The sequence below is a fragment of the Spermophilus citellus genome, assembly GCF_964194105.1.
Source record: "Spermophilus citellus genome assembly, chromosome: 9".
NCBI lineage: Eukaryota > Metazoa > Chordata > Mammalia > Rodentia > Sciuridae > Spermophilus > Spermophilus citellus.
The window spans coordinates 21,500,810-21,526,188 of NC_138191.1; the positions used below are offsets into that span (position 1 = coordinate 21,500,810).

General features: G+C 36.5%; 1 protein-coding gene across 3 annotated transcripts in view; it reads right to left on the bottom strand.

Annotated features, from left to right (window-relative positions):
* Window positions 1–25,379, bottom strand: part of MAGI3 (membrane associated guanylate kinase, WW and PDZ domain containing 3) — a 225,741-nt gene that overhangs the window by 13,199 nt on the left and 187,163 nt on the right. For all 3 annotated transcript variants that reach the window (XM_081307115.1, XM_081307114.1, XM_081307116.1), the window contains exons 10-16: window positions 24,601–25,206; window positions 23,356–23,387; window positions 21,689–21,845; window positions 18,692–18,783; window positions 16,478–16,670; window positions 13,500–13,688; window positions 8,009–8,194 (exon numbers count right to left, since the gene is read on the bottom strand). In XM_081307115.1, the coding sequence (XP_081163241.1) occupies window positions 8,009–8,194; window positions 13,500–13,688; window positions 16,478–16,670; window positions 18,692–18,783; window positions 21,689–21,845; window positions 23,356–23,387; window positions 24,601–25,206 (1,455 nt within the window). The remainder of the gene's footprint in view (window positions 1–8,008; window positions 8,195–13,499; window positions 13,689–16,477; window positions 16,671–18,691; window positions 18,784–21,688; window positions 21,846–23,355; window positions 23,388–24,600; window positions 25,207–25,379) is intronic.

Genomic DNA, 25,379 nt, shown 5'->3' on the forward strand with positions numbered 1-25,379 from the left:
CAATTCTTAGACCACAACTTATCCAGAGGGTAATATTTCCTCTTCAACATTAAGTATTCTAGCTATCATCTTGGACTTTTTTGGCAGGGAAAGTGGCTTTTTTTAAAATATATATTTTTAGTTGTTGATGGACCTTTCTTTATTTTATTCACTTATTTATATGTGGTGCTGAGAATTGAACCCAGTGCCTCACAAATGCCAGTGCTCTACCACTGAGCCACAACCTCAGTCCACGGGTGGCTCTTTTAAAGTACTGTTATCAAGAATTTTATTTTCCGAATTAACTTAAGGAGTTGCCTCCTAACTGGTCTCCCCACACCAATGTGGCCTTCAATCTGCCTCCAGGACTCCAGTTTTAATACACAAATTCAAACATACCAACTGCCAACTATCTTGCTTTAAAAACAAAACAAAACAAAACAAAACGAAACAGTGCATTTTGGTGTGTATAAGATACATCCAAATGTGTCACTGGCACTATTACCTTTTCACTTCACCTCCTGTTCAAAGTTTCCCCTCCTGAGATCCTCCCTGCCCTTAGGCACAGTCTTTACAGCACTTTTTGCTCTGTGTAGGAGTAGGACAAGGGCAGGATGCTATTTCTCCTGTAAGAGGGCACCTCCTTGATTACACGAATCATACTTCTTATCTTTATGTTGTCCTCATCAAGGTTAAATAAAACGTCCTCCCATTAGTATTTTTTAGTTTAGTCCTTCAAATCATGCTGTGTGGTTTCCCCAATTTATTTCTGTGTTATAACCTATTCCACTTCTCAAAGTTAAATATTTATTCCATGTCAAGCAAGCCTATATTTTCTTTGAATTTTATCTGAGAAGTCTCTAAATAGTAAAGCAATGGGGTAAGCATCTCTCTCAATAAATATTAAAATTCTCCTAGAATTTCTGTGTGTAAATACCTAAGTATATTTATATTATCAAAGGATAAACATGAAATCCACAGTTAAACTACAGCAAGAAACATCATAATGAATTGATAATTATATTTACCAAGAGTAAGAGGGGCTGGGGATGTGGCTCAGCGGTAGAGCACTTGCCTGGCATGCGGGAGACCCTGGGATTGATCCATAGCAACAAGAGTAAAGAGTAAAGAAGAACCCTATGAGAGAGCTTTCTAAACTACAAAACTTGGTTGAAGGACATAAGAGATGATCTGAAAAACCCGAGAAACATCCCATGCTCTTAGGAGGAATAATTTAATATTTAAAAATATAAATTCTCTCAAGGTTAATATATTTATATATTTTTAATATATCCCAATAAGTTTGGATGTTTTTTTGGAGCAGCTTAACAATCTGCCCTAAGATTTTATATGTAAAAGTTGATTTGGGGATAAGAGAGAAGGAAGGAGGGACAGACAAAGGAAGAAAGAGAGATTTGTTCTAATAGATATAACAGAAAGTATTATAAATTTATAGATAAAATAATCATTTATATGTAATTTACATGTATTATATATGTATGTGTATACATATTTATATATACATATACACACACACACAAATATATCTCATATTAGCCCAAAAACAAATAAGTAGAACAGAGAGAGCCTTGTGGACTCTTGTTTATAGAGTAAGGTGATATGCAGGATGGATGGCATCATAAGTCAATGGGAAAAGGAAGTACTAGTTGCTGTGTAGGGAAACTAGCTCATAATAGGAATAAAAAATAAAACTGAATTCCTCTTAAAGCTATATGCAAAAGTCGGCTCCAGATGGCTTAAATCCTAAAGGCAATATGATAAATCTAATAGAAGTCAATGTTAGAGGAAATCTCTACAACGTGGGGCAAAATGATGATTTATCTTAAAACCTCAGAAACTCAAGCCATACAGTAAAAAATAGGACTAATTTGATTACATTTAAGCTAAGAATCTTGGTCTAAGAAGGGACCCTGGTCAAAATTAACATAGAAATGACAGGAAGAGATATTTGTACTTTCTAAAAAAAAAAAAAAAAAAAAAATGGAACTGGTGCCTATGTAATTCACAAGGAATCCCTAAGTACCAACAAGAAAATGATAGAAATCCCAAAAGAAAAATGTCTGTGACATGAACAGGCAATTTACAAGGGAAAAAAAAAATCCAAGCATGTGAAGAGCTGCTAAATTCATGGAAATTTTGGGAATTGAAAATTAAATGATGATGAGATAGTGCTTCTCCTACTCTCGGCTAGCAAACTCAGAAGCCGATAATGCCAAGCACTGGCTGGGATTTAAAGCTACAGGGAGGAATCCTCAGGGATTTAGTGGTGGAAGTAGAGATGGAGAAGAATCTGACAGTACTGAGTCAAGTTAAACACGTGGATACCCTTGCTCGAGCAGTTCCACTCCCAGGAATTTTCAGTTTTATAAGGTACATGCATGAGGATTTATTTCATAGGATTGTTTATGATTCTGTGGAGATGGAGGCAGTCTGGCTGTCGATGGGGGAGTGAGCAGCTATATGTGGTAAATATACATTATGGAAGACTGACAAGTAGTTCAAGTTATGTTCACCCAGCAATGTGGATAAATCTTAAGCACACAATGCTTTAACAACTAAACACAAACAGCCAAAGAAAAAAATACATGACTTGGACTTTGTCAACATCTAAATTTTCATGCATCAAAGGATAGTGAAAAGACAACAGCAGACTGGAAGATACTTGATAAAGATCTAGTGATCGAATCTATAAAGAAGTCTTATGATTCAACAAAGATGAATAACTGAGGTATAAATGGGCAAAGGATTTGAAAAGATATTTTTCCAAAGATAAACAGATGGTCAGTAAGCACACAAAAAGGTACTCAACATCATTAGTAATCAGGGACATGCAAATCAAAGCCACAATTGATACCATTCACACCTACTAGAAGGCTGGAATGAAAACCAACCAACCAATTTCCCCATCCTGTCCCCACCCCCCCAAATCCAAAAACCAAAAAATAAGTGTTGGAGAGGATATGGAGAAACTGGGAGCCTCAATATATTGCTGGTGAGACTACAGAATGGAGCAGCTTCTGTGGAAAGCAGTTTGGCAGTTGCTCAGAAAGTTAAACAGAGGCACCAAATGACCCAACAATTATACTCCTAGGTAATACTCATGAAAAATGAAACTGTACATTGGTACAAAATTGTATGTTAATGTTCACAGCAGCATCATTCACAGTAGTAAAAAAGTGAAAACAACCCAAAAGTCTAACAAATGATTAATAAGTAAGCAAAATATATGCCTATATAATAGAATATTATTATTTATAAAAAGGAATGATATATATATATATATATATATATACACACACACACACACACACACACACACACACACAAGGCTGAACTTGGAAAACATTTTGCTAAATGAAAGAAGACAAACACAAGAGGCCACCTGTTATTTGATTCTATTTATATGAAATGCCAATAAATCTATAGGGACAGAAAGTGGATTTGTGGTTGCCTAGGGATGGGGTTGGAGGAGAATGGAAAGTGACTTTCATAGGTATGCAGTTTCTTTTTAGTGGATAAAATGTTGTGAAATTATGGTGATGGTTGCACAAACTGTCATGTTAGGAAAATGAGTTTTACAGTATGTAAATTATAGCTCAATCAAAAAGAAGAAGAAGAAAAAAAAGACATGACAACTAAATGCCAGGAGGAATCCCAGACTGGATCTTGGAAAAGCAAAATATTGTTTTAAAAAGAAAAAACAAGACAAAACAGAGTTCTGAGGGAAAAAACCCAGCATAAAAATTTCTAATTCAATGTCATTTATATAACTCAAAAATAAATACCAACACAGAATAAAAATGTATTTCAAAAGATACATAAATAAAAATGAGGCATGTAAAACATACTAGAATGGCTGCCAGTGGGAGTAGTGAGAGAAAGGAGTGGAATATGGAGACAAGTGGGAATAAATAAGTGGGAAACAAAACCAAATCATGCCAACGCTACCAGAATCACTCCAATATGAGTCCTTGATAGCATCTGGTAACATGCTCAGTCTTGAAAACCAAATAAACAACACTTGACAAAATTGGAAATCAATTTGAAAGAATAATACAACACAAAGATTTCTTTACAGTAAGCAGAAACTACCAGAATAGTCACTTTGTGTTCCATACTTGAGAACAAGGTCCCATGGGGGAGGAAGATGGGGTATTGTGGGAATGCCATGAGGTGGAGTTATCATGTCATGAGTGCCTAGCTCGAGAGTTTTCTGGGACTTACTCTGCCTTTTCCTTGGCAAAACAGCACAGATACTAAATAGTATCCAGTAAAAGGAAGGAAAAGGATGGTGGGAACAATAGTTCTTCTTTTCCAGGAAACTGCCTGTTACCTATTAATAGTGAATGGCTCGGGGAAGCAGTATTGGATGAGAAGCAATGTAGTTCTAAGGAATGATCTGAATGTGTGATATCTGAAAATAGCTTTAGAGCTACAAATATTCATTTGGCTGTGGTGCAGTTGATAGGTTTTATACTGAATTCAATGAGAAACTTGGAAGATTTACAAAGCCCATGAATGAAATTTTTATGGAGAGAAGACAGACTTTCTATTTTTCCCTGAAAAAAAAGAGAAGGGATTCTGAATGTTTCCAAAGTTTAATCAAAACCTACAGTACAATAAAATATTGTGTAATCACTGAAATGTGATTTTTACAAGTCAAATATGATTGTATTTTAAGAGGCTGTGCTTACGCATTGAATATATTTTAAGAATCGATCTACTAAGAAGTTTCCTTCTCCACTTCTCTCAAACTGTGAATGCCATCATCCAGGAAAGCTTGAGTCCACAAGTATTGGGCCAGAATGTCAAAGGAAACTTTTACTTTAAGAAAAATGAGCATTTCTGGATGACCTCAGAACAGACACCATCAATAATCAATATTAATATTGGAAAAAATACTAAGAGAAAGAAATGATCTTTCTACTCAACTATCTATCCCAAGGCTACAAAGTATGGTTTGTGGGCAAGTGACATGAGCACCAGAAATATTATAGGATTGCTGACTGTTGATTATATTAATTAGTGTTGTGTTGAGTGAATAAGTAAATTATGATAATCGATGTGCCCACAATGCACTGTGAACCCCAATACTTGGATAAATTGCAGAATTCAGATAGACTTAAGTTAATGATGTAAAGAGTCTACAACTGGGTGTACGCCCCAGACCTCACCCAGTAACCAGCTGCAAGCACCACTGAACTAGGACTTAAAAACCCAGACTTCTGGGGGGCAACAGGACTAATAGGACCCAGACAGAAAGAATGAGACCTCCGTTGCTGTTGTCCCCCCTGCACCAGACTCCTCCAGCTCAGATCGACTTCCAGCAACCCGGACTTCAGACATGTCACAGGTGAGTGTCTGGGACCCTGAGGTGTAGACTCAGTCTGAAGTGTGAGGAGCATTAATAAAATAGATTTGATTGAATGTAACTGCAACTCAGAGTCTGCAGTAACCACTCACGACAGTCAGTCAGCAATAAGACGTACAGGATGCCGAGTGTAAATATTCATGAATCTTACAACAATTTAACAGATTTTTTGTTTTTATTTTTCACTTGATTTTATTTTATTGTATTTCACAAAAATACTGATCTGAGATGGATTGAGGAAAAAACACTAGTCCTTTTCTATAGATGATATGACTGAACTTACTACTGCTAGTCCATTACTTCTAGCCCTTTGTATCACTTAATGCCTACTGCATGGCAAAGGCATGAAGACAGAAGCACACTGCAAATATCATTTTTGAAAAAAACCCTGAAATATTATTTCTTGTGGCACAGAGGTTTGCTTTTACCCTATGAGTCACAGAATAAATGTTACACCTAAAATGCAGGCTATGGAGATCAGATAAAGAAACCAAGAAAAAGAAATTTAACGTATATCATGTCTAAGTAACATTTCAAAATAATTTCAATTTTTTTTCATTCAAAAAAATTTTTCCTAAGTGTTTTGGACCCTTAATATTTAGCAGTAAACTGAAAAAAAAATCTCTAACTTGAATCTTACACAAAACTTATATAATTCTAGATAATTAAGTAATCTCTGAGATAAGGGAGATGAAGAAAAGCAAAGCAGGTTAGGGATAAGAGGAGAACCCGAGCAGGCAGGGGGAGGTTTATTTTAGACACTATTGTTAAGGAAAATACAGCTGTTAAAAGTATGTGTTCTGACCTGGGGCTGTAATTCACTCTAGTTCACAGGAGAGCCTGCCTAACATAGATGAGGTTGTGGGTTTGAACCCCAGCAAAAAAAAAAAAAAAAAAAAGAAACCAACCAACCAACCAACCAACAAACCCCAACAAGTTCTGGAAGCCGGACTGGTTCTGTTAACTGGTTTTATAACCATAGGCAAATTATCTAATGGCTCTGCAACAGTTTTCTACCAGGATGTGAAAATCACAATGCCTACCTAGTATAATTGTATTAAATGAGTTAATATGTTAAGAATACTAAGTGCTTACTAAGTATTACTATTATTTCCAGATGTGGTGAGATTTAAGCAGACACCTGAATGAGTGAGCCAGTCAAAACTAATGATAGCAACTTATGATATTTATATGGTTTACAGGTATTTTCACCTTAATTCTTGCAATGATCTAGAAATAGATATTATTAAATCCATCTACAGATAATAAATTGAAGATTAGAAACATTAAGTAGCTTGTTTAAAGTCACATGACTAGCTAACAGGTGGTCGTAAACTCTTTCTGTAGCAAGTCTTATTTCTATTAGGTTCAGGCATTTCTGTTCAGGAAATGGCACAGAAGTAAAATCTCCTGACTTTTATTTTGTTCATTTGTTCATTCATTTATTCATTTATATACTCATTCCTTCATTTAAAAACATTTACTGAGCACCTACTAAGTGTAACAGCCAATAATACCCTCTTCAAAGAGCTAAGTTGCCCAGGCTGGCCTTGAACTTGGTATCCCTCTGCCTCAACTCCTGAGTACCTGGGATGATAGGTATGCAATACTGCACTTGGCTCTGAAAGAAGATTTTAGAAGGAAGAATCAGCAGAGATTAGGCAGAGCCTGGGAACAGAATAGAATAGGGAAAGAGCAGAGGCAGAGGCATCCCAGTATTTGTGGGATCCTACCTAGAACTGGAAAGGGCCTCAGAGAGCAGCTGGTGCTCATGTAGAGCTCCCCAACGCAGTGTCCTGAATGGAAAGAAGACTTTTTAATACCCTAAAGAGAAAAGTATGAGAGTGGTTGGTGCCACAGGCACAGAAAGAAAGAATCAAGCAGTATAAAGGACCCAGGAACTGACTTCATTAGAGGACCATGAGAGAGAAAACAAAACAAGAATAAACATCACAGTGTGAGGAATCTTAACATGAATGACTGGCCCTTCATGATTCTGTTTTTGTCTTCTCCTCATTAGTTTTGAAAAAATCAGGAAAAATGAGATGAGCACGACGCACTGGTCACTTAGTAATTCATAAACAAAGAACATGGACGGGTTCAAAATGGTTCCCAATTAGAAATTCCTGATGATTAAAGAAAAGCTTTAAACAAAGGGTGACACTATTCAAGGGCGGTCAGTCTGTGTCTTATGCCCTATTTACCAGCCATTCCTACATGTTCCCCCATCCCCAGCTTATAAAGCAGCTGCCAGAACAAAGTCCTGCCCCCACGGAAAGGCCCTGACATGAAAGGCTTGATATCAGAAATGACCTCCTTTGAACTGTTTAAAGGATTTTCTCTCACTCAAGCAGAGACTCAAGACATTATTTAAGAAAATAACATCTAAAAAGTCTTACCAGTCTTTCTTTTGGGTGATTGCTTCTCCAGCACATAAATAAATGGCCACCACTCACTAGCTGGGTTATTTTTCTTGAGCTGTTGACAACTTTATAATAAACTGTCTTTTAAAGCCATTAAATGGAAAAGGCAAAGAATGAGACCCCAAAGCACACAGACAGTCCATACTGCAGTGATGCTGGTGCACTGCAGGCTGTGCCTCTCGGCCACAGGGAAGGTGAGCCTAGGCTTCCTTACCTTCTTCAGCAACCACCGTCAGTGTGACAGTGATGCCAGCATCTTTGATCAGCTGAACAATGCTGTCATGGGATAGCTCAATGATGGACTGTCCATTCACTGCAGAGATGTGATCTCCAACCTTCAGTTTTCCACAGCGATCAGCTGGACTTCCTTCTATGACTCGGCCAATTTTATGAGGAATAACTATGAGAAAGAATCCCCAAGTTTTCCAATTATTTAAGGTAACTACTAGTATTGGATTCATCATCATAATCATAATTTAAAAATTCAACATATAACATCAAATAAATTCTCTGAAAATACAGCAAAGAAGCACCCCACATCACTATCAAGTGCAGCTATTTTCAACTCCCTCCCACTCTCTGACCACATGCACACTTTACATAGTTAAACCACAGAGATAAAGTTCTTTGCTGTTTTCCACTTACCAGAAAACTGTTAAAATTGAAGGCCACTGACTTGATCTAAAAAACTTTACAATGACAGTAACTGTTCTGCCAAAAAATGAGCCAAACGGCATCCAACAGACCACAGGTGAAGGTGGAGGTGAGGAAAGGGGCCAGGAATCCACTCAGAAAAGAAGATAACTATTGTCATGGAATTGGCAGGGGAGGGACAAAGGAGGGGTGTGCAAGACTGAGAATTCAAAAAAGGCTGGAATTCAAAAATTCAAGAATTCAAAAAAGGTCCTGGAGAATGTCAGAGCTGGATACAACAACAGCAACCTTTTCCACAGTAGAGGACAGGCAGGGTCCCACCTGGCTGCTGTCTGGAGACACGATCTAGACACTGCAGTTGAGGGTTTGCCAAAGAGCACAGGAAAAGGTGGCACACCACTCTGGAAGGCACCCAGGGCAGTCCCAGGGTGGCTTGTGTTGGCAGCCACTTCTCCTTTTTTTAGCACCAGAAAGTGGCCAACGACCACACAATCCTTGTCCAAGCCTCTTTCCTTCAGCTTCTTATTCAGGACTTCCCTGGGGCCAGGCTCCCCACAAAGTCTTGGTGCTTCTGGGAAGTTGCCATCTTCATTAGGCTTACTCAGCAGCTCTGGAACCCATAACAACTGTTGCTCCCTCCCTCCCCGATACCTCAATCCCTGGTCTTTTTCCAATTTTTGTAATGTAATCCTAATTTTCATGTCTAAGGGCTACTGACCTCACTGATATTGATAATATCTCACTGATCTGACATCTTGTTTGTTGTTGGCCATTAGGACTTTATCAAGCTTTCAGCTATTTTGAAATCTGATACAATGAATGAGACTCTCTCTGGCCTTATTGAAGGGGCACTTATTCCCACAAGGAACCTTTTAGATAAATGCAGATCAAACTCAAGTTTAGGACTCAATAATTACTGATCAGAAATCCAGGTACAATGAAAAGACTGATCATTAAAATGAATCATATTTCTATAAAAAATTAATTTCTTTTGTGTCCTTAGATCTTAAAAGTCAAAAGCTGAGTGAAGTTAGAACATTACATATTTAAGGTTAAGACTGTTTGGCTCATGAATTCATTTCTGCTCTGAATACACAAAGCCTTGTCTCACATATCTGCAGACACTCTGTGCAGTGCTACGGCACCCCTACCTCAGAACACTGAGGGCTTTCCGAGCCTAACCGGAGAGATGCTTTGCTCTTATCACAGTTTAGAATAAATTCTTAGATAATCAGGAATCATATCAAACAAAATATCTTCCACTGTGCAATAAAGGGCATTTGTCTTGGAACAAATGTTCCTTCCAGGGTCTCTTGAGAACTTCCTAGCCTAAGTCATAAACTTAATCAGGCATGTGGGCTCTGGTTGACTACGATTGATATGAATAGGAATAATTAATATTCTTAGATGCCACTCCTTACTAGTTTTCTGAATCATATCTAAGAGTATGTTAGGGACATTTTAATAGAGCCTCATTTGGAGTGGAAAAGTTATTCTTGGTTATGATTTATGTCTTTAGTGATATAGTACTTTGGCTCTTCTCAGATTATATAGTGGGAGATTTTATCTTAAAATAGAAAAAAGTCAATGTTGGAAGCAAGTGCCTTTTAGCTCTGACTTACACCCAGCACTTAAGATTCAATTTTCCTTGCAAAGAGAGTGATTAGAAATATGTCAGAGCAGTATGAGACATGTCCTGTGCCAGGCATTATGAGTGGATTCACTAACAGTACAACAGGTGGCGCATCACAAACACATGGTGAATAGCATGGTGCCCTGTGATGACCTTCTAAATCTTCTTAGTTATTCTCCTTCTTAGAAAAGTTTTCCTCGTACATAATGTTCATTCTAGATTCCCTGAGAAGAAAACTACTCAGTTTCTTGGCACATTGAATGGAAAGCAGCAAACAGAATTAACCTCTGAAGTCTCAGCTGTCCTCTATCTAATCATGTGAGCAATGTGGCAAAAAGGAATTGGCAAACGGCAGTATACAATCTCCTAAAGGGTTGGTTGTCTGGGTGAGGGGAGGTGAAAGTAGATTGCTACTGTCTTGGTATTTATAGCAGTACCATCAAGACAGCTAAAAGTCACAAACAGACCAGCAGAAAGGTCCTGAATGGACTGGGAAGTTTTGCCAGGTGCTCCCTTAGAGCACACACACACCTACCTACAGGATAACCCCCAGCCCTGCCTTGGTTTTGTTGTGTACACAGCCTGAGGGCATTCGCCACAAAGCCACCTCATCCATCTTCATTCATCTGTGGCCTCAATCTGTCTTACAGTCTGCCTCCTCGATGCTAAGATCACATTAGTGCTCTTCAACATTTCTTTTCAGGATCAGAAAGGACAGTAACTAGAAATGTCCCCTTCTTAAAGAAATCCTCTGCAAACAAGAACTGAAAACCAATACAATAAGAGTAACATTAAAAGCTCCGAAGTACTGGCAAAGTGAAAAATGAGCAGGGCTTTTTCACCTTAAGAGAGGCCTTTTCTAAGCACAGTGCTCATTCAGCACTGACGTATACTGGGACGCTAACCCAGATCCCAGTCTTCAACAGAGTCAACAGGGGAGAATCTCAGAATTTCTAAATGCTACGAGGAACTCTTTCTGAGATGTATGTCACCTGATGAAAATACATTTACTCAGAAGAAAGTAACCTTGGTTGAGCAGAGTTCTAAGATGAAGTCCATAGTGAAGAATCTACAGACAGGATTCTTGCCTCTCCACTGCTACTAATTCCCTTGTAAACCACACCTTCTTTGCTACAGAGATTGCAGCAACTGCTCAGTCTCTGTGAGGGAAAGCTCTTCATACTCGCTCACCCCAGGACCAGTCTATCTGTATGAGGTGAATGACATTCTAAGAAGAAGGCATGAGGGGTCAGCATTTTGTGAGATTATTAACTAGCAGGTCAGTGAATTCTGGTTTTGCACCATGACAGAAAATCTCAGGTGCTTTATATAAAATTTATCAACAACTTAAGCATATTTTAGCATTCAGACTGATAATCAATGAACTGCAAACACTCATTTCCTGCCACATATTAGCTGCTGCCTTGATTGTACATTTTAATTGAGCTTTCTTTCCCATCTCATTATTAAGAATTAACAAATGTTTTAAAATTTCTTTAAAAAAAGTAGGTCACAGATGTGTTGGTGCAGACTAGAGTCTCAATTTTTCAGGAGACTGAGGCGAGAAGATTGCTTGAGCCCATGAATTCAAGACCAGCCTCTAGTTTGATAGAGATGCCTTCACAAAACCAAACAAAACAGGTCAAGAGCCAGTAGAAATTTCCTAAATAATGATGATGATGATAACAATGGCGGCATCAGTTAACATGTGCTAAAGTTCCAGGCTCTTGATGAGTAAATAACCTACCCAAAATCAGATCATTATTAAAGACATACACAGGGTTTGAATCCAAGTTTGTATAACTACAAAACCCAACATTTAATGACACTACCTTATTTAGAGATTGATCATCTCTACGTGCAAAACCATCAAAATAACTGAAGTAAAAAAAAAAAACATTAATAAGAAAACATTTAAAAAGCTAAATCTAAACAAATACTTACAAAAATATGTTTAAACATGTTTAATACAAGTTTTCACTGAATTCTTTTATATCACTTATTTTTACGGTAAACATTAGACTGCTCATTTTTGCAGTGCTAGTAAGGGAATACAATCTAAGAAGTATTTAGCATCTATGACACTGAGTAATAATCTTTCACTATTTTTGTTAAATGTCTGAGATTATTATATGGTATATGACAATGTAATTATCCTAAATGGTTATTTGTTTTTTAAAAGACTGACTTCTAATAATACAACACAAAAACCACCTAAAAGCTGCTTTCCTTTCATTTTTTTTGACACAGGCCACATAATCATCCTCACAGCATCAGTGACAGTTCCAGTTCCAAGTGTTGCCATAGCAACTGCTTTCAGAAAATGGAAACTAGTATCAGTGAGCAGTGACCTGACACTATAGCAATAACTCATCCATGTCATAGACTCTTCTTCCTTTACACACTTGCATTAATTTTACCATTTTTATTTTATTTTTTTGCAAATTGGTTTGGCTCATAACAATTTCCTGAAAGTGTTTTCTTTTTTCACTAAGGTTTTCATGACCATCTAGTCTATAAGGATCTCCCTATTCAAGATATAATCAAATCCATTGGCAAAAGCAAGGGCATATTTTCATGTGGTCAACATTTGTATTATGTGACTTAGAAAAATAAAGTTACCTTCAGACAAGCATAATATATATCAATGTGATGTTTCTCATTTTACATTCAATTGGATTTTATAATTATATATAAAGATTATCATTTCTTAGAAATATCAAGACAAGACAAACATTTAATTTGCTGAATCATAACAGCCCCGAATTTCCCACATGTACTCCCTCCTTTGTTGATGGAACTGGAGCGTGTGTGCGTGCATGTTCATCCTTCCCAGATATAAGAATTCTGTTAAACTTGGTTCAGGATATTCAGATTAATTTTCAAAGGTTTAGCATTTAGTGAGATATATATGAAAGGTAGGAGAGAAGGCCTCTTATCATTCAACAATTTATAGCCAGAATATAGCAATTATTATTAAGTAATATGAAAGAACTAAGACATATTTGGGTCAAGATAGATATTCCATTAATCTGTTTTGCTTTTTCTCAATTGCTTCTAGTATTTAATTCATTTCTACACATGACTTCTAAGTTAAAAACACTGTGCCCAAAAATTAAAAAAAAAATTAAAAAAAAAACAATTTTCTTTAAATCTATTAAATCAGGTCATTCGTACAATCTTGATACAAACTGAGCTGAGACTTATTTTATGGAATCTGAGATGATGGATAAATCTGAAGCCTGGAAGATTTGGTTCAGACTTCCTACTTTTAAAAATAGAAAAATATTCACTATTAAAAAAAAAATAAGTCTCTAAGGACATTTATACATGGTTCCTAATTAATCTTATAAATTCCAGTGGGAGGCTCAGAACGGTAAACTTACAGGGAGAGATGATAGATTATAGGAACCCTTACCTCCTGGAGGTGGTTTATTTTTTGAGGTGAGGATGACAAAACCAAATCCTTCATTTTCTTTTCGTTGCAAGACAACATCATAGGCCTCCTGGGGAGCAGGCCTAGCTGAGACCTCTGGTCGGTTCAGGCGGGGAGATCCATTCTGTGTTGAAATGAAGGCGTGAGAGCTGTCGTCCTCAGGTTGTTTCTCTACAACAAATATGGTTAGTTTTGATATTTCTGGAAAATCATAATTTTTGGTAAATAAAGTATTTTTGTGCTAAGCCTCTCAAATAAAATTTAGTTTCTAGTTACAAAGAATACAAAAGCAGCCTCCCAATGTGAGTTTTGAGTATAATCTGAGTAGAGATATAGGCAGCAACAGTATGTGGCTCCCTAAATACTTAAAGTATATATTGGAAAAATATATATGATCTAGTGTTATCTCATTTTAAATAAAGTTTCTCAAAGCCTCTGTGAGGTTTGATAGTAAAAATATTCTTCTTGAAATTGTTTTAGTTATGTCAAGGTTTATAACCTTGACCAGTTATTTTAACAAAAGTAGATAATAAGGAACTACATGATAAACTTTCTTTTTATTTCAACTATAAATATAAATTAATTCAGTGACAATATTCATCAGTGTCTGGTCAAAGCATGAGAACACAAATGCTGTCCCATTCGAACAGTCTGCCATCTGCACAGGATTTGCCTTATATAATGTGTTTTACAATTGATATTTCTGATCTGATGAGGTTAAATGAGTTCATCTTTAGGAGTTCTTGGTCTTTCTTTCCCCCACTTTCTGGGGCACATAACAAACTGTGCACATGAACAGCAGACTGTGCTGGGCACACATAAGATCATAAAGGATCTCCACAAAATGGGCATTTAACTCACACCTTTTTCTGCCATTCAAGGATGACACTGGAATCTGAGAATGACATGATTTAGTTCTAATTGATTAAAAAAAAAAAGGCTTGGGTAACCTATCAGGTCCCCTCTTGCCTCTGCAAGAGTTCTGTTTCTATTCTTCACACTTAAATAAATTCTTATCTTTTCACTCTTGCAAGAAAAAAAAAAGAGGCTTATTTTGTGTGATCATTTGGTTGGACATCATTAATAGTCCCAACATACTATTATGGTGGAATACACATTTTTAAGGTCTCCTTTGGCTGAAAATTTATATGATTTTAAGAATATGTTTCAGAATCTCAACATAATTCCACCAATATCCAATCACTGAAAAAAAAATTCCTGCATAATGTATGGTTAGAATGAATTAGTTAAAATGTCTCTGATAATGCCAAACTACTATGATATTTCTTCATGCATCTTTCTCCATGATGTTTTTCATGATCTTACTGAATGTAGATAAGCTCTAATTTTAGCACAACAAAACTGAGGGAATCGCATTACATTCTATGTGTTTCTCTAAATGACTGATATTTACTAAGAGAGGGGGGACCATTATTTTGGATGTTGCAATCTTTTTTTTTTTTTTTTGTACTCAGGGGCACTTGACCACTGAGCCATATCCCAGCCCTATTTTGCATTTTATTTAGAGACAGGGTCTCATGAGTTGCTTAGCACCTCACTTTTTGCTGAGGCTTTGAACTCAAGATCCTCCCATCTCAGCCTCCTGAGCTGCTGGGATTACAGGTATGCATCACCATGCCCAGCTGGATATTGCAATCATTTTTTAAGAGTGATGTTACAAAATAGCTGGAAGTGTAGCCCAGTGAGGCCCTGGGTTCCATTCCTAGCAGCGGAAACAAATGAACAAACCAACCCCCCCCAAAACAGGAACAAACATACAAACAAAAAAAGAATTATATGAATATTCATCAAGTTAACAAACATTTACTGATGTTTACTCTGTGCCAGGCATTAGGTGCTGGGGATACAGCAGAAACTAAACGAATAGAACAAATAATACCCATAAGGTTTCTTGTGCTAGAGTTGTCTTTTTCTAAGTGAATTCGCTTTTAAAAATTCTATATTCACAAAACTATTGGTAAGAAAACTGCAAGAGTTGTTCGTATCCTAATGTCATAGTTTAGACCCTGGGCTTGGTAATTAAACCATGACTTAATCCCAGCCTACTCCCTACCAGCTATGTGTCTCTTAATATTCCTGTGAGCTACTATACAACTAGTTCATGACAATATTTACAACACAGTGTTTTGAGAACTAAATAAAATAATTCATGCATCTGGGACATTGTAAGTACCCAATAAATGTTAAATTATATTATACTAAAACTTTTCTTGAAGAAAAATTTCACTTTCCTGGAATATCTGGGATTTCCTCAGGACCCAAAATCTTTTGATATTCAGCTAGTGGGATACCTTGATAAATAATTGTATTTGTCTAAAAAAATGAATTTTAGGGCTGGGGTTGGCAGAGCACTTGCCCAGGATGTGTGAGGCACTGGGTTTGATCCTTAGCACCACATAAAAATGAAAAAAATAAAATAAAGGCATGTTGTCCATCTGTAACTAAAAAAAAAAAAAAAAGAATTTAGCTGGGAGGCAGAGACAGGAGGAATTTAAATTTGAGGTCAGCCAGGACAATTTGGTGAAACCCTGTCTCCAAAAAAAAAAAAAAAAGTAAAAAGGGCTGGGAGTGCAGCTTAGTAGTAGAGTTCTTGTCTAGTATGTGTGAGACCTGGATTCAATCCCCAGTACTGCAAAAACCAAACCAAACCAGATTTAAACTCTCATTTGATCTGCATTGCTATGTTGGTAAAATTTATCAATATATCAATATAATCTTAAAGAGGTCCAAAACTTTTCCCTTGTTTTTATAATGGCATTATTTCTGGATCCTTTTGACCTTACATGGCTTTCCACAATGGGGTCTTTGGTCATACCAAGTGGTTATTTCATATACTACTAAATATAATAAAAGACCCTGCAAAGCCACCTAGAAAGAAGACTAAGTCTCTTTGTTTTTTTTTTTTTCTTAACTTTTCAAAGCAGAAACGATTCACCGACCTCCATAGAAGATCTTTCTTCTGACAGTTAATAACACATGGCCATTTCGAGCAGCAGTTGTCATTAGGTCCAAGACTTGTTTGTGTGACTTCCCTTTAACAGGAATTCCATCAATGCACATTAGTTCATCAGCTGCACGGAGTCGGCCATCTTTCTCAGCTGCTCCCAGGGGTATAATGGCACCAATATATATCTGGTAAGATAAAGTGTAGGTTGGTTTGTACAATCTACCAAGGTTAGCTGAAGATCTGAGGACTCCCTGACTCAGCAGTGTGCAAAACAACAACCTTCTGCAGTTCATCTATGAATTCAGTCAATTTCAAAAAGGTGATATCTTAAAAAGTGCCCATTCTCTAAAATGGCACTTCAAATAACTACAGTGCATAATGTAATCCTTCTAGCTTCTTAGGGTTGAGTAAATAAAAAAAAATACAAAGTTGTTCAATAACTTGAAAAGCACCATGATATCCATCACCACAATGTAACAAAGCAAACTTAGAAAATGCAATTCTGTGGAGTAGCTACTAAGAGTACAAGTCTGATTATTCTGTCAGGAAAAATTTTCTACATATTTTTCACAGCAACTGGGATCATTTTTATGATTCTCCCATCACTCACAGTACAAGTGTTCCTCACTTGCATCTACTAGTATCCACTTGCATATCTGGTCCATTCTGCTCACCAATAATTAGACTCCTATAATTAGGCAATCCTGAATTTTAGGCTAGTTTCAGACCTGGGAGAACCTGACATTTAAGAGAAAGACTGTTCTTGAGTTGTTAAAAACAAATTCTTAAAAAGTCTAAGAAAATACTATGAATATGAAAAAAAGGAAATAAAAAACACATATACCATCAAAAACAAAGTTTCTTATGTTTGTTCTATACAGAGCAAGGTGCCTTAAGCTTCATGTGGTTCCAGTGATTACTGTAATTATAAACAATATGACTATTAGAATATATTTATATATATAAAAAAGAGATCCACTCAGCTATAGAAAGAAATGTCATAAAAAAATTAGTATTGCTTATCTAGCTTCCAAGTATAAGAAGGTAATCTTTACTCTTTGTCATTCAATACCAAGGGCAAAACTTAAAAACAAAATTAAGTTTATGTGAGAATTATGCATAAACAAAATTCTAGATTGCAAATGCTTTGCAAATGTAGCTCTTATGCCTTCTGGACAGAAATATTAATTATTTTATATTCCTCTAGCTAACAAATGAAATGATGTAAAGTACTGAGCATGAAAATCCTACCCTATATCAAGACTAGGTGAAATAATATGCATAGGCTCATGCCAACTTTCTATGGAGCATTCAGAAAGTAGAGTGGTTATAGCAAAGAGGACACTGGATTATAGGTCTTTTAAAGAAGAAAAATGTTTTAGAATCTGTTTAACAAAGGTAAAGGTAATAAAAAGTTAAAGTAGCCTTTCCTTTCTGGTGCTGGGGATGAAAACCAGGACCTTGTGTGTGATAGGCACATACTTCACCACTAAGCTATATCCCCCAGTGTTACGGTTTAGATCTAGAACATCCCCCAAAGTCTCATGTGTTGGAGGGTAAGTCCTCAGTGCACTAATGTTTGAAGGTGTGAATTTTGGAAAGTGACCTCTGACCTTATCAATAGATCAGTCCATTGATGGATTAATAATATGAATGGACTATGGCAAAATTGATGGGTTAGGGTGGAGCCTAGTTGAAGGAAGTGGGTCATTGGACATGTGCTTTAGGAACTATGTTTTGTTTCTGCCCACCTCTTACTGGTTACCATCGCTGAGCAGCTTTCCTCCACCTTTCGCCTTCATGTTCTGCCTCATCTCAGGCCCAGAGCAATGGAGCCGGCTGACTGTGGACTGAAATCCCTGAAACCTTGAGCCAAAATAAATCTTTTCCCTTCTAAGTTATTTTTCTCAGGTATTCATCATAGTGGCAAAAAGCTAACACTTTCCGCTCCAAACAAACTTCAATTAGTTCCAAAGAAAATAATCACTGTCCAATGAACAGCTGACATATTCAGTTTTCACCTACAGTTTTTACCCTAAACTATACCAGGTTAACTGGGGGACTGTGATACTCATATAAATGCAGTTCTTCCTCATATTATTAAAACTATAAGAGAAAAAAAACCCTTAAAATCCACCATATTTCGCCAAATTGCCACTCAAAAATTTTAACAGGAATGGCCATATTCCAAAGTATTTACACTTACAGATTGGTCAGGTCCATCTCCTCCCAGCACCCTGAAGCCAAACCCTGATTCCTGTTTCCGAAGAAAAACATCCAAATCTTTGGTGTTTGGTGCTAAGAAAAACCAGAAAATGTAAAGTAAATATTTTTATTTATTTAAAAAGGATCAAAACAAAATTATGTTCAATATTTAGTAGAAAAATGATATAGAGCAATTCAGTAAACTATAATCTTTTTGATAGTGAAAGTTAACATAAAAGTGTAACACACACAGGAGAATTCAACTATAAATCGTATGCTCTCAATATTATACTGCCACTAACTTTTAATGTTCTCCAATCAATATTGGAACTTTTAATTCAGAATTATTCAATTTGAGTTAGATATTTTATAGGTACAAACGATCTAAGGAACCAAATTTGAGCAAAGCACTTTAAAGCCTAGGAAAAGAGAGCCTGTAAAATGCCTTATTTCTAATCCTTTTTTATGGTGGTAAGAGAAGCACATTATTTTTATTAATATTTTCATGCATCTGAATATCCAGAAAACACATTAGACATAGGGGCTTTTTATGCCCTAAGGAAATAAGAAGGCTTGGAAGCCAGCTTAGGAGATGCCATGTTGGACTGACAGGAAAAGAATGGAGTTCCGGAACCAAGCGCCATTGACAAACTTGGAATGTGCCATTTTCCAAAATATGAGATTCACAGCACCCGTTATAGGAGGTGCCCCCCATTTATCAGAGTCAGCATAGAAGGGTCCTGTGTTAGCTCTGTGGGAAACTTAAAATTACTCTAGAAAAAGTCAATTAGGCCTTTAAAGTAATTTCTCTTTTTTTTTTTTTTTTTTAAAGAGAGAGTGAGAGAGAGGGGGACAGAGAGAGAGAGAATTTTAATATTTATTTTTTAGTTTTCGACGGACACAACATCTTTGTTGGTATGTGGTGCTGAGGATCGAACCCGGGCCGCACGCATGCCAGGCGAGCGCGCTACCGCTTGAGCCACATCCCCAGCCCTAATTTCTCTTTTTAATTAGCTTTGAGTAGGAAGAATGGAAAGATATGGGTGAAGCGATGGAAGATGAGCCTGAGTAGTGGTACTCACTGTTATCAAGCCCAGGCGAAAGGCTGAGGCAGGAAGCATAGCAATTTCCAGGTCACCCTTAGCAACTTGGTGAGACTGTGTCTCAAAATCAGACTTCCAGCCTGCATTTTTCACAGGGTGCCTTATTTCTGCTCTAAAGCTAATACCTTCATCTCAGGAAAATATCTGACATGAACCACTTACTTAGCCTACATTTGTAAGATGGATAATGTTTTAAAGGAAAACACATAATAGCTAACCTCTCCCTGGCCCCATTTTCTAGGAGGGGAAACCAAGGGCCTATGTGACTTGCCTAGTGTGACACAGAGAATGGTAGAGCTGAGATTTTAATCCAGCTTGATTTCCAAGTTCTCAGCTCTTCACCCATGCCATCCTGTCCCCAAAGGGCAGGTGGCATTCATCAGAATATTAAATGAGCAAAATCTATTTCATGACTAAGGTTTTATCTGTGGGAATATATTAACGCTATTCATGAGTAAGAAGTATATACTAGAAAGGGAAAAGAGAGAAACAATCAGGGAACTATATAAAAAGTAAGTAAAATGTGGTGTGAGGTAAATTCTTGATAATATTCTTTGGAAACAATCTCTGCGGGTAAGTACTTATTATAAGAATCACAGAACTTTAGGACTGGGGGTATAGTTCAGTGGTAGAGTGTGTACTTAACATGTGTGAGACTCTCTGTTCAATTCCTATCAGCAAAAAAAAAAAAAAAAAAGAAGAAAAAATCATAGAACTTTAGAAATTAGAGAAATCATGAATCAAGTACATTTTTATGGGTGAGGCCCAATGGGACTGCAATATTAAAATTATATCAAGCTGTGAATTGGAAGTCTCAAGGAAGGAATTGTACAGTTATACTAATTTAAATTATTGCTTTGCCATGCTTACACCTGGTCTTTATCTTTCTAGATATGGCCTGGAGATATGATAATAAAGATCTACAACTAAGTTAATAAGCATGAAGTGAATTACATAATATATTTCTATCTGGGTATATGTTTTTCATGGTACGTACAGATCTCTTGTTTAAGAACAAATTTTTAAAAATTAAACCTACGTATAGCTGTAATTTTAATTTAGAAAAGATTTGTCATCAGTAGATAAATAAATATAAAAATGAATTTCTGCATTGACTCTGGTTTCCTATTAAAATATGCTCCTGCCAAAAAAATCTCTCTAAAACACAGGCCCCCAAATATTTTCCCTATAGTTAAAACCATTTTGTGGCTCTCTATCATTTATATGACCAACTCCAGCTTCTTCAGAAGTGAGTGATTGGCTCTCACTATCTGCCCCTGCTCTGTCTCTGGCTTCCCTTGCCAATCACACCCAGCCATACCTTAGAATCCAGGCCACACAAGGCCAACCTGCAAATGAATGCTACTCCTTCTGTCCTTCCTTTTTGTCTTCCTCATAAGCACCTCTTTGTCCTTAAGTCTTAGCTCAAGCTTTACTTCCTCTATGAAGCTTTGCCTACTACTGTGTCCCACTCACACTGAAAAACTGACCATTTCTTATTCTGGATCCAAATTAGCAGCTGATCCTTCTATAACTGTACCTGGTAGCCTCATGTGTACTTATCTATATAAGTACTTATTTGATTACACATTTGGCTTTTCCATTTAGACTTAATAATATTTCTGGGTGCAGGGCCTATGTAACCTATTTATTTCTGTATTCCAATTGCCTAATGTGATGTCTGCTAGACTGCTGACCAAAAAAATTAATACACAGTTTTTAAAAAAATAAATAAATGAACACTGAATGTACATGTAAGAAGCTGAGAGTCATATTAAAATGAGAATGAAGGAATAATTTCTTACTATTCTTTTGAAAGATGGAAAGGTTCTAGTTTAAAAATAAATCAATTTATCTTATTATATTCTCTCCTGAAATATTCCATCACTACTTACGTTTATCTTCATATAAAGTCTTAGACTTCAGGTAGACCTCAGAAGGATCCAACTTTGGGGATCCTGATCTGATAATGCTGGGTGGAAAAGGCATAGGCTGGGGAATAGGCTCATTTATAGTCTCCAAACTTCCTGAATTTTCCTTTTTATCTGTTTTCTGAAATGGAAAAGGGACTTACTTAGTATTTTTTTTTAAATAAAATGGTTGATTAATTCATAAAACTGCTGTCTGAACTAAGTACAGCGACTGAGTACAGCTGTATAAGTGGCAGGGTCAAAGGCACAGTCTACCGCCAGTCTTGGAATTCAATTTCATATATATATGAAATTCAATTTCATGTATATATCTGGCTAAAACATATTTAACTTAAATTAGAAAAAGGGTTATAGTGATGTCAAGTGAAGCGCCTCCATAATTAGTCTTATGTTTAAACAACTTTTCCATTTTCTCTGTATCACCAAGACAAAAATTGACTTTGGGATGAAGACAAATAGGAATCCAACACAAGGAAGCACAAGGAAGTAAAGCAAGAGGGAGCCTCAGAGAATACCTTCATCAAATTCTTCATGAGCTCCACCTTCCAATCACTGAATTTAATTTCCAATGAATATGTTTAAGATAATATTTTCTCCTAAGAAAATGGACTAGGGAGCATTAACTCCAATTTAGGTTATAAAAATGATATTGAAAACTCTGCCTGGTCAATTCAAATAAATACATGTTAAAGCAGTCAATCAGAGAAGGGAAAACAGAGCAGCTTATTTTGATACCTTTTCTACTCAGAACTTTCCCCAAATAATTGTCCAGCAAAATGACTAAATTATAAATTTAGAAATGAAATCTAATAAATAGCCTAAAAGTATAGTTTGAGATCAGCTTGTCATCCGGAATTTTTGTTAGGACAGGAGATTACAGATTTCTATAAGTAATGCTGACTAGAAGGCAAGGGCACCAGCTTGGGAAGAGGCAGTGAGGGGGTCAGGCACCACAAAGTACCATGTTACAGGGGAATCCCCTTGCTGACCTACACCCAGACAGATGGAAGAGAAGGTGAAAGCAGCCTTCTCCCATCACCCACACATTCTAGGATTCTGTCACAAGTTGTTCAATGTTACCAGAGCCTTCCATCAATTATAAAGCATTAGGGTGACTATGGCTGCAATGGCATCTAATAGATATGGTGGCATAGGAGTTAAAAATGATGCTAGGGAGGCAGAGAAATGTACACAAAAATATAGTGTGACTTTAAGTGAATGGACAAAAATTTCTGTTCACACTGGACCTGATTGTACAGTTCGTACAGAGGGTAGAAGCTGAGTGTTTCTTCCATTGTGATCCATACAACAGCAAATTTGCAAAGGATTCCTACTTAGTGGGCTAGAAGAAATTGATTTATTTAATATGGGATGGTCTTTCCTTTAATGGTGTATGATTTATGGTTATGAGAGACCTTTTTTTAATTTTGAGGTGAAAGACTCCAGAACTAAATTAGAATTTAAAAACTATTCACTTCATTTCCATATCAAATAGCCTAAAAGTATAGTTTGAGATCAGCTTGTCATCCTGACTCTTTCTAGCCACCATCTCATGAGCTCTCACAGAGGAAAATTTGGCACCTCGCCTGTTGAGTAGGGAAGAAACACTTGAGGACGACTGCAATACTCACCATTTTGGCAGTTTTAGTTGGTGAAGAGGGGCCTTAAAAAAATAAAAAATGAGCCAAATTTTAAAAACAGCATTCTCAGATCATACATACTGCTAATGTTTATAATAAACTAGCTATGACTTCCAGCAGGCTAGTAAACTCTTTTTATCTAACACTTTCTATGTGCCAGGCATTATATATCTATTGTCTCATTTCATTTTCATAACAATCCTAAGGCATATTTGCTATTATCATTTAATAGATAAGGTAAACTAAGATTCTTTTCTACACCATAGAACCAATAAGTAAGGCAGAAAATGACATCAACCTGTTGGACATCAACTTCAGGTTTCTTTGTATATTTGTCAAAGCCCTGGATAACTGTCCAGCACTAACAAAGAGATTTCCTTCTGACTTTCAGCACACTCTACCATATCACCATGAGAAAAAAACAAAAAGGTTCAAAGAAACAAGAATAAAGAAAAACTTGCTAATAAAGTCTTCATTTGTTTAAAAAAAAAAACTTAACTAAAAAGCCAGAGTGATAAGAAAGTGTAGGACTAAATTTCATTCTTTAATAAAAATATTAGTCATTTATAGGTACAGATGTGAGAAAGCCTATTAAAATGCAACTTTGTGGTTAGTGCTTGGAACTGGATTTATAATGCCTGGGAACAGTTTGTGTCAGCTGATGACCTTGAAAAATAAAAATTTCACTTCTTTCATATAAGCACAGTGAGGTTTAATTAACATTTACAGGCAGTCATTAGAGCTTAAGATAAAAGCTTTCTGAGCACAAGCTATCATGACTGCCTTTGCCGAACAGGTTAACAAAGCACACCATGTTTTACTTATCCATAGAGATGTGAGCTCTTTCAGAAGATCTTTGGTGTATTATAGAACTCCAGATGAAACACCACTGGTTGAAAGAGTCAATTTCTATTATTTTCATCAACAGAGAAAGTGAAATTAAGAGAATATGTTTCACTTGACATAGCATAATACTGAGGCTCTCTCTGGTCATTAAACCCATAAATCAGATTTTTAAAAGAATACAGTGGGAAAGAAATCAATAATGGACACATCTGAAACCACTAGTAACTAAAACACTGCCAAAAAGATACTGCTTATAGAAATAATAAGACAGAATCAGTGGATTACCAGTGAAATCTTCTGGGGAAAGACATTCTAACCTATAAAGAAGGACAATTAAAAAATATAAACACTTGAACATTAAGATTTTTTCTTTGTTATGCTTTTACTCACCTCCTCTTAAGATAAGGAGTGGTACATCTGCACCTACTGGGAACTGTTTTAGCACTTCTACCACTTGGAGATGCGTTAAATTCTGTACATTTTGATGGTAGATTTCCTTAATTATATCCCCTTTCTGAAGGCCTTGACACCACTGGCTATCCAATATCATTTTCACCTTCTGTCCAGTGGGGCTGTCAGCAATTGCAAATCCAAAACCTTTAGGACCCTTAATCAAAGGGATGGTCACTAGTTCAGGCTGGGAGCTGCCCGATGAGGCCATGGATGCTCTCTGCTCATTTGGATCTGATGCACCATTGAGACGATCACTAGTCAAGATATGTCCAGATTTTCCATTCTGGTCCAGAACCATTGCTCCTGGCTTAAAATCCTGAGTATTCATGCAAGTCTCTCCCTTGGTTAATGACTGTCCATTGATTATTGGGGTAGCAGCAACAATATCCACAACAGGATCTTCACTGTCATCAGGAAGTGGATATCCACGACATAAAGTGAGGTTTACATATTGATTGACAGGTACCAACTGAAACATTTGGACAACATCTGCATGGGTGTGACCAAGGACACAGTTGCCATTGATGTCTACAATAACATCACCTGATAAAATATAATCATGTTAAAAAATAACTTTTTGCTAGAGAAAAGGCAAAAGTAAATTTAACAACCAAATTTGAATTCTGGAATTACCTTACTGTTCATTACTTACTGAAAAGATAACATTTCTAACAGACATTCTCTCTCTCATGACTTCTCACTAAAAAATTTATATA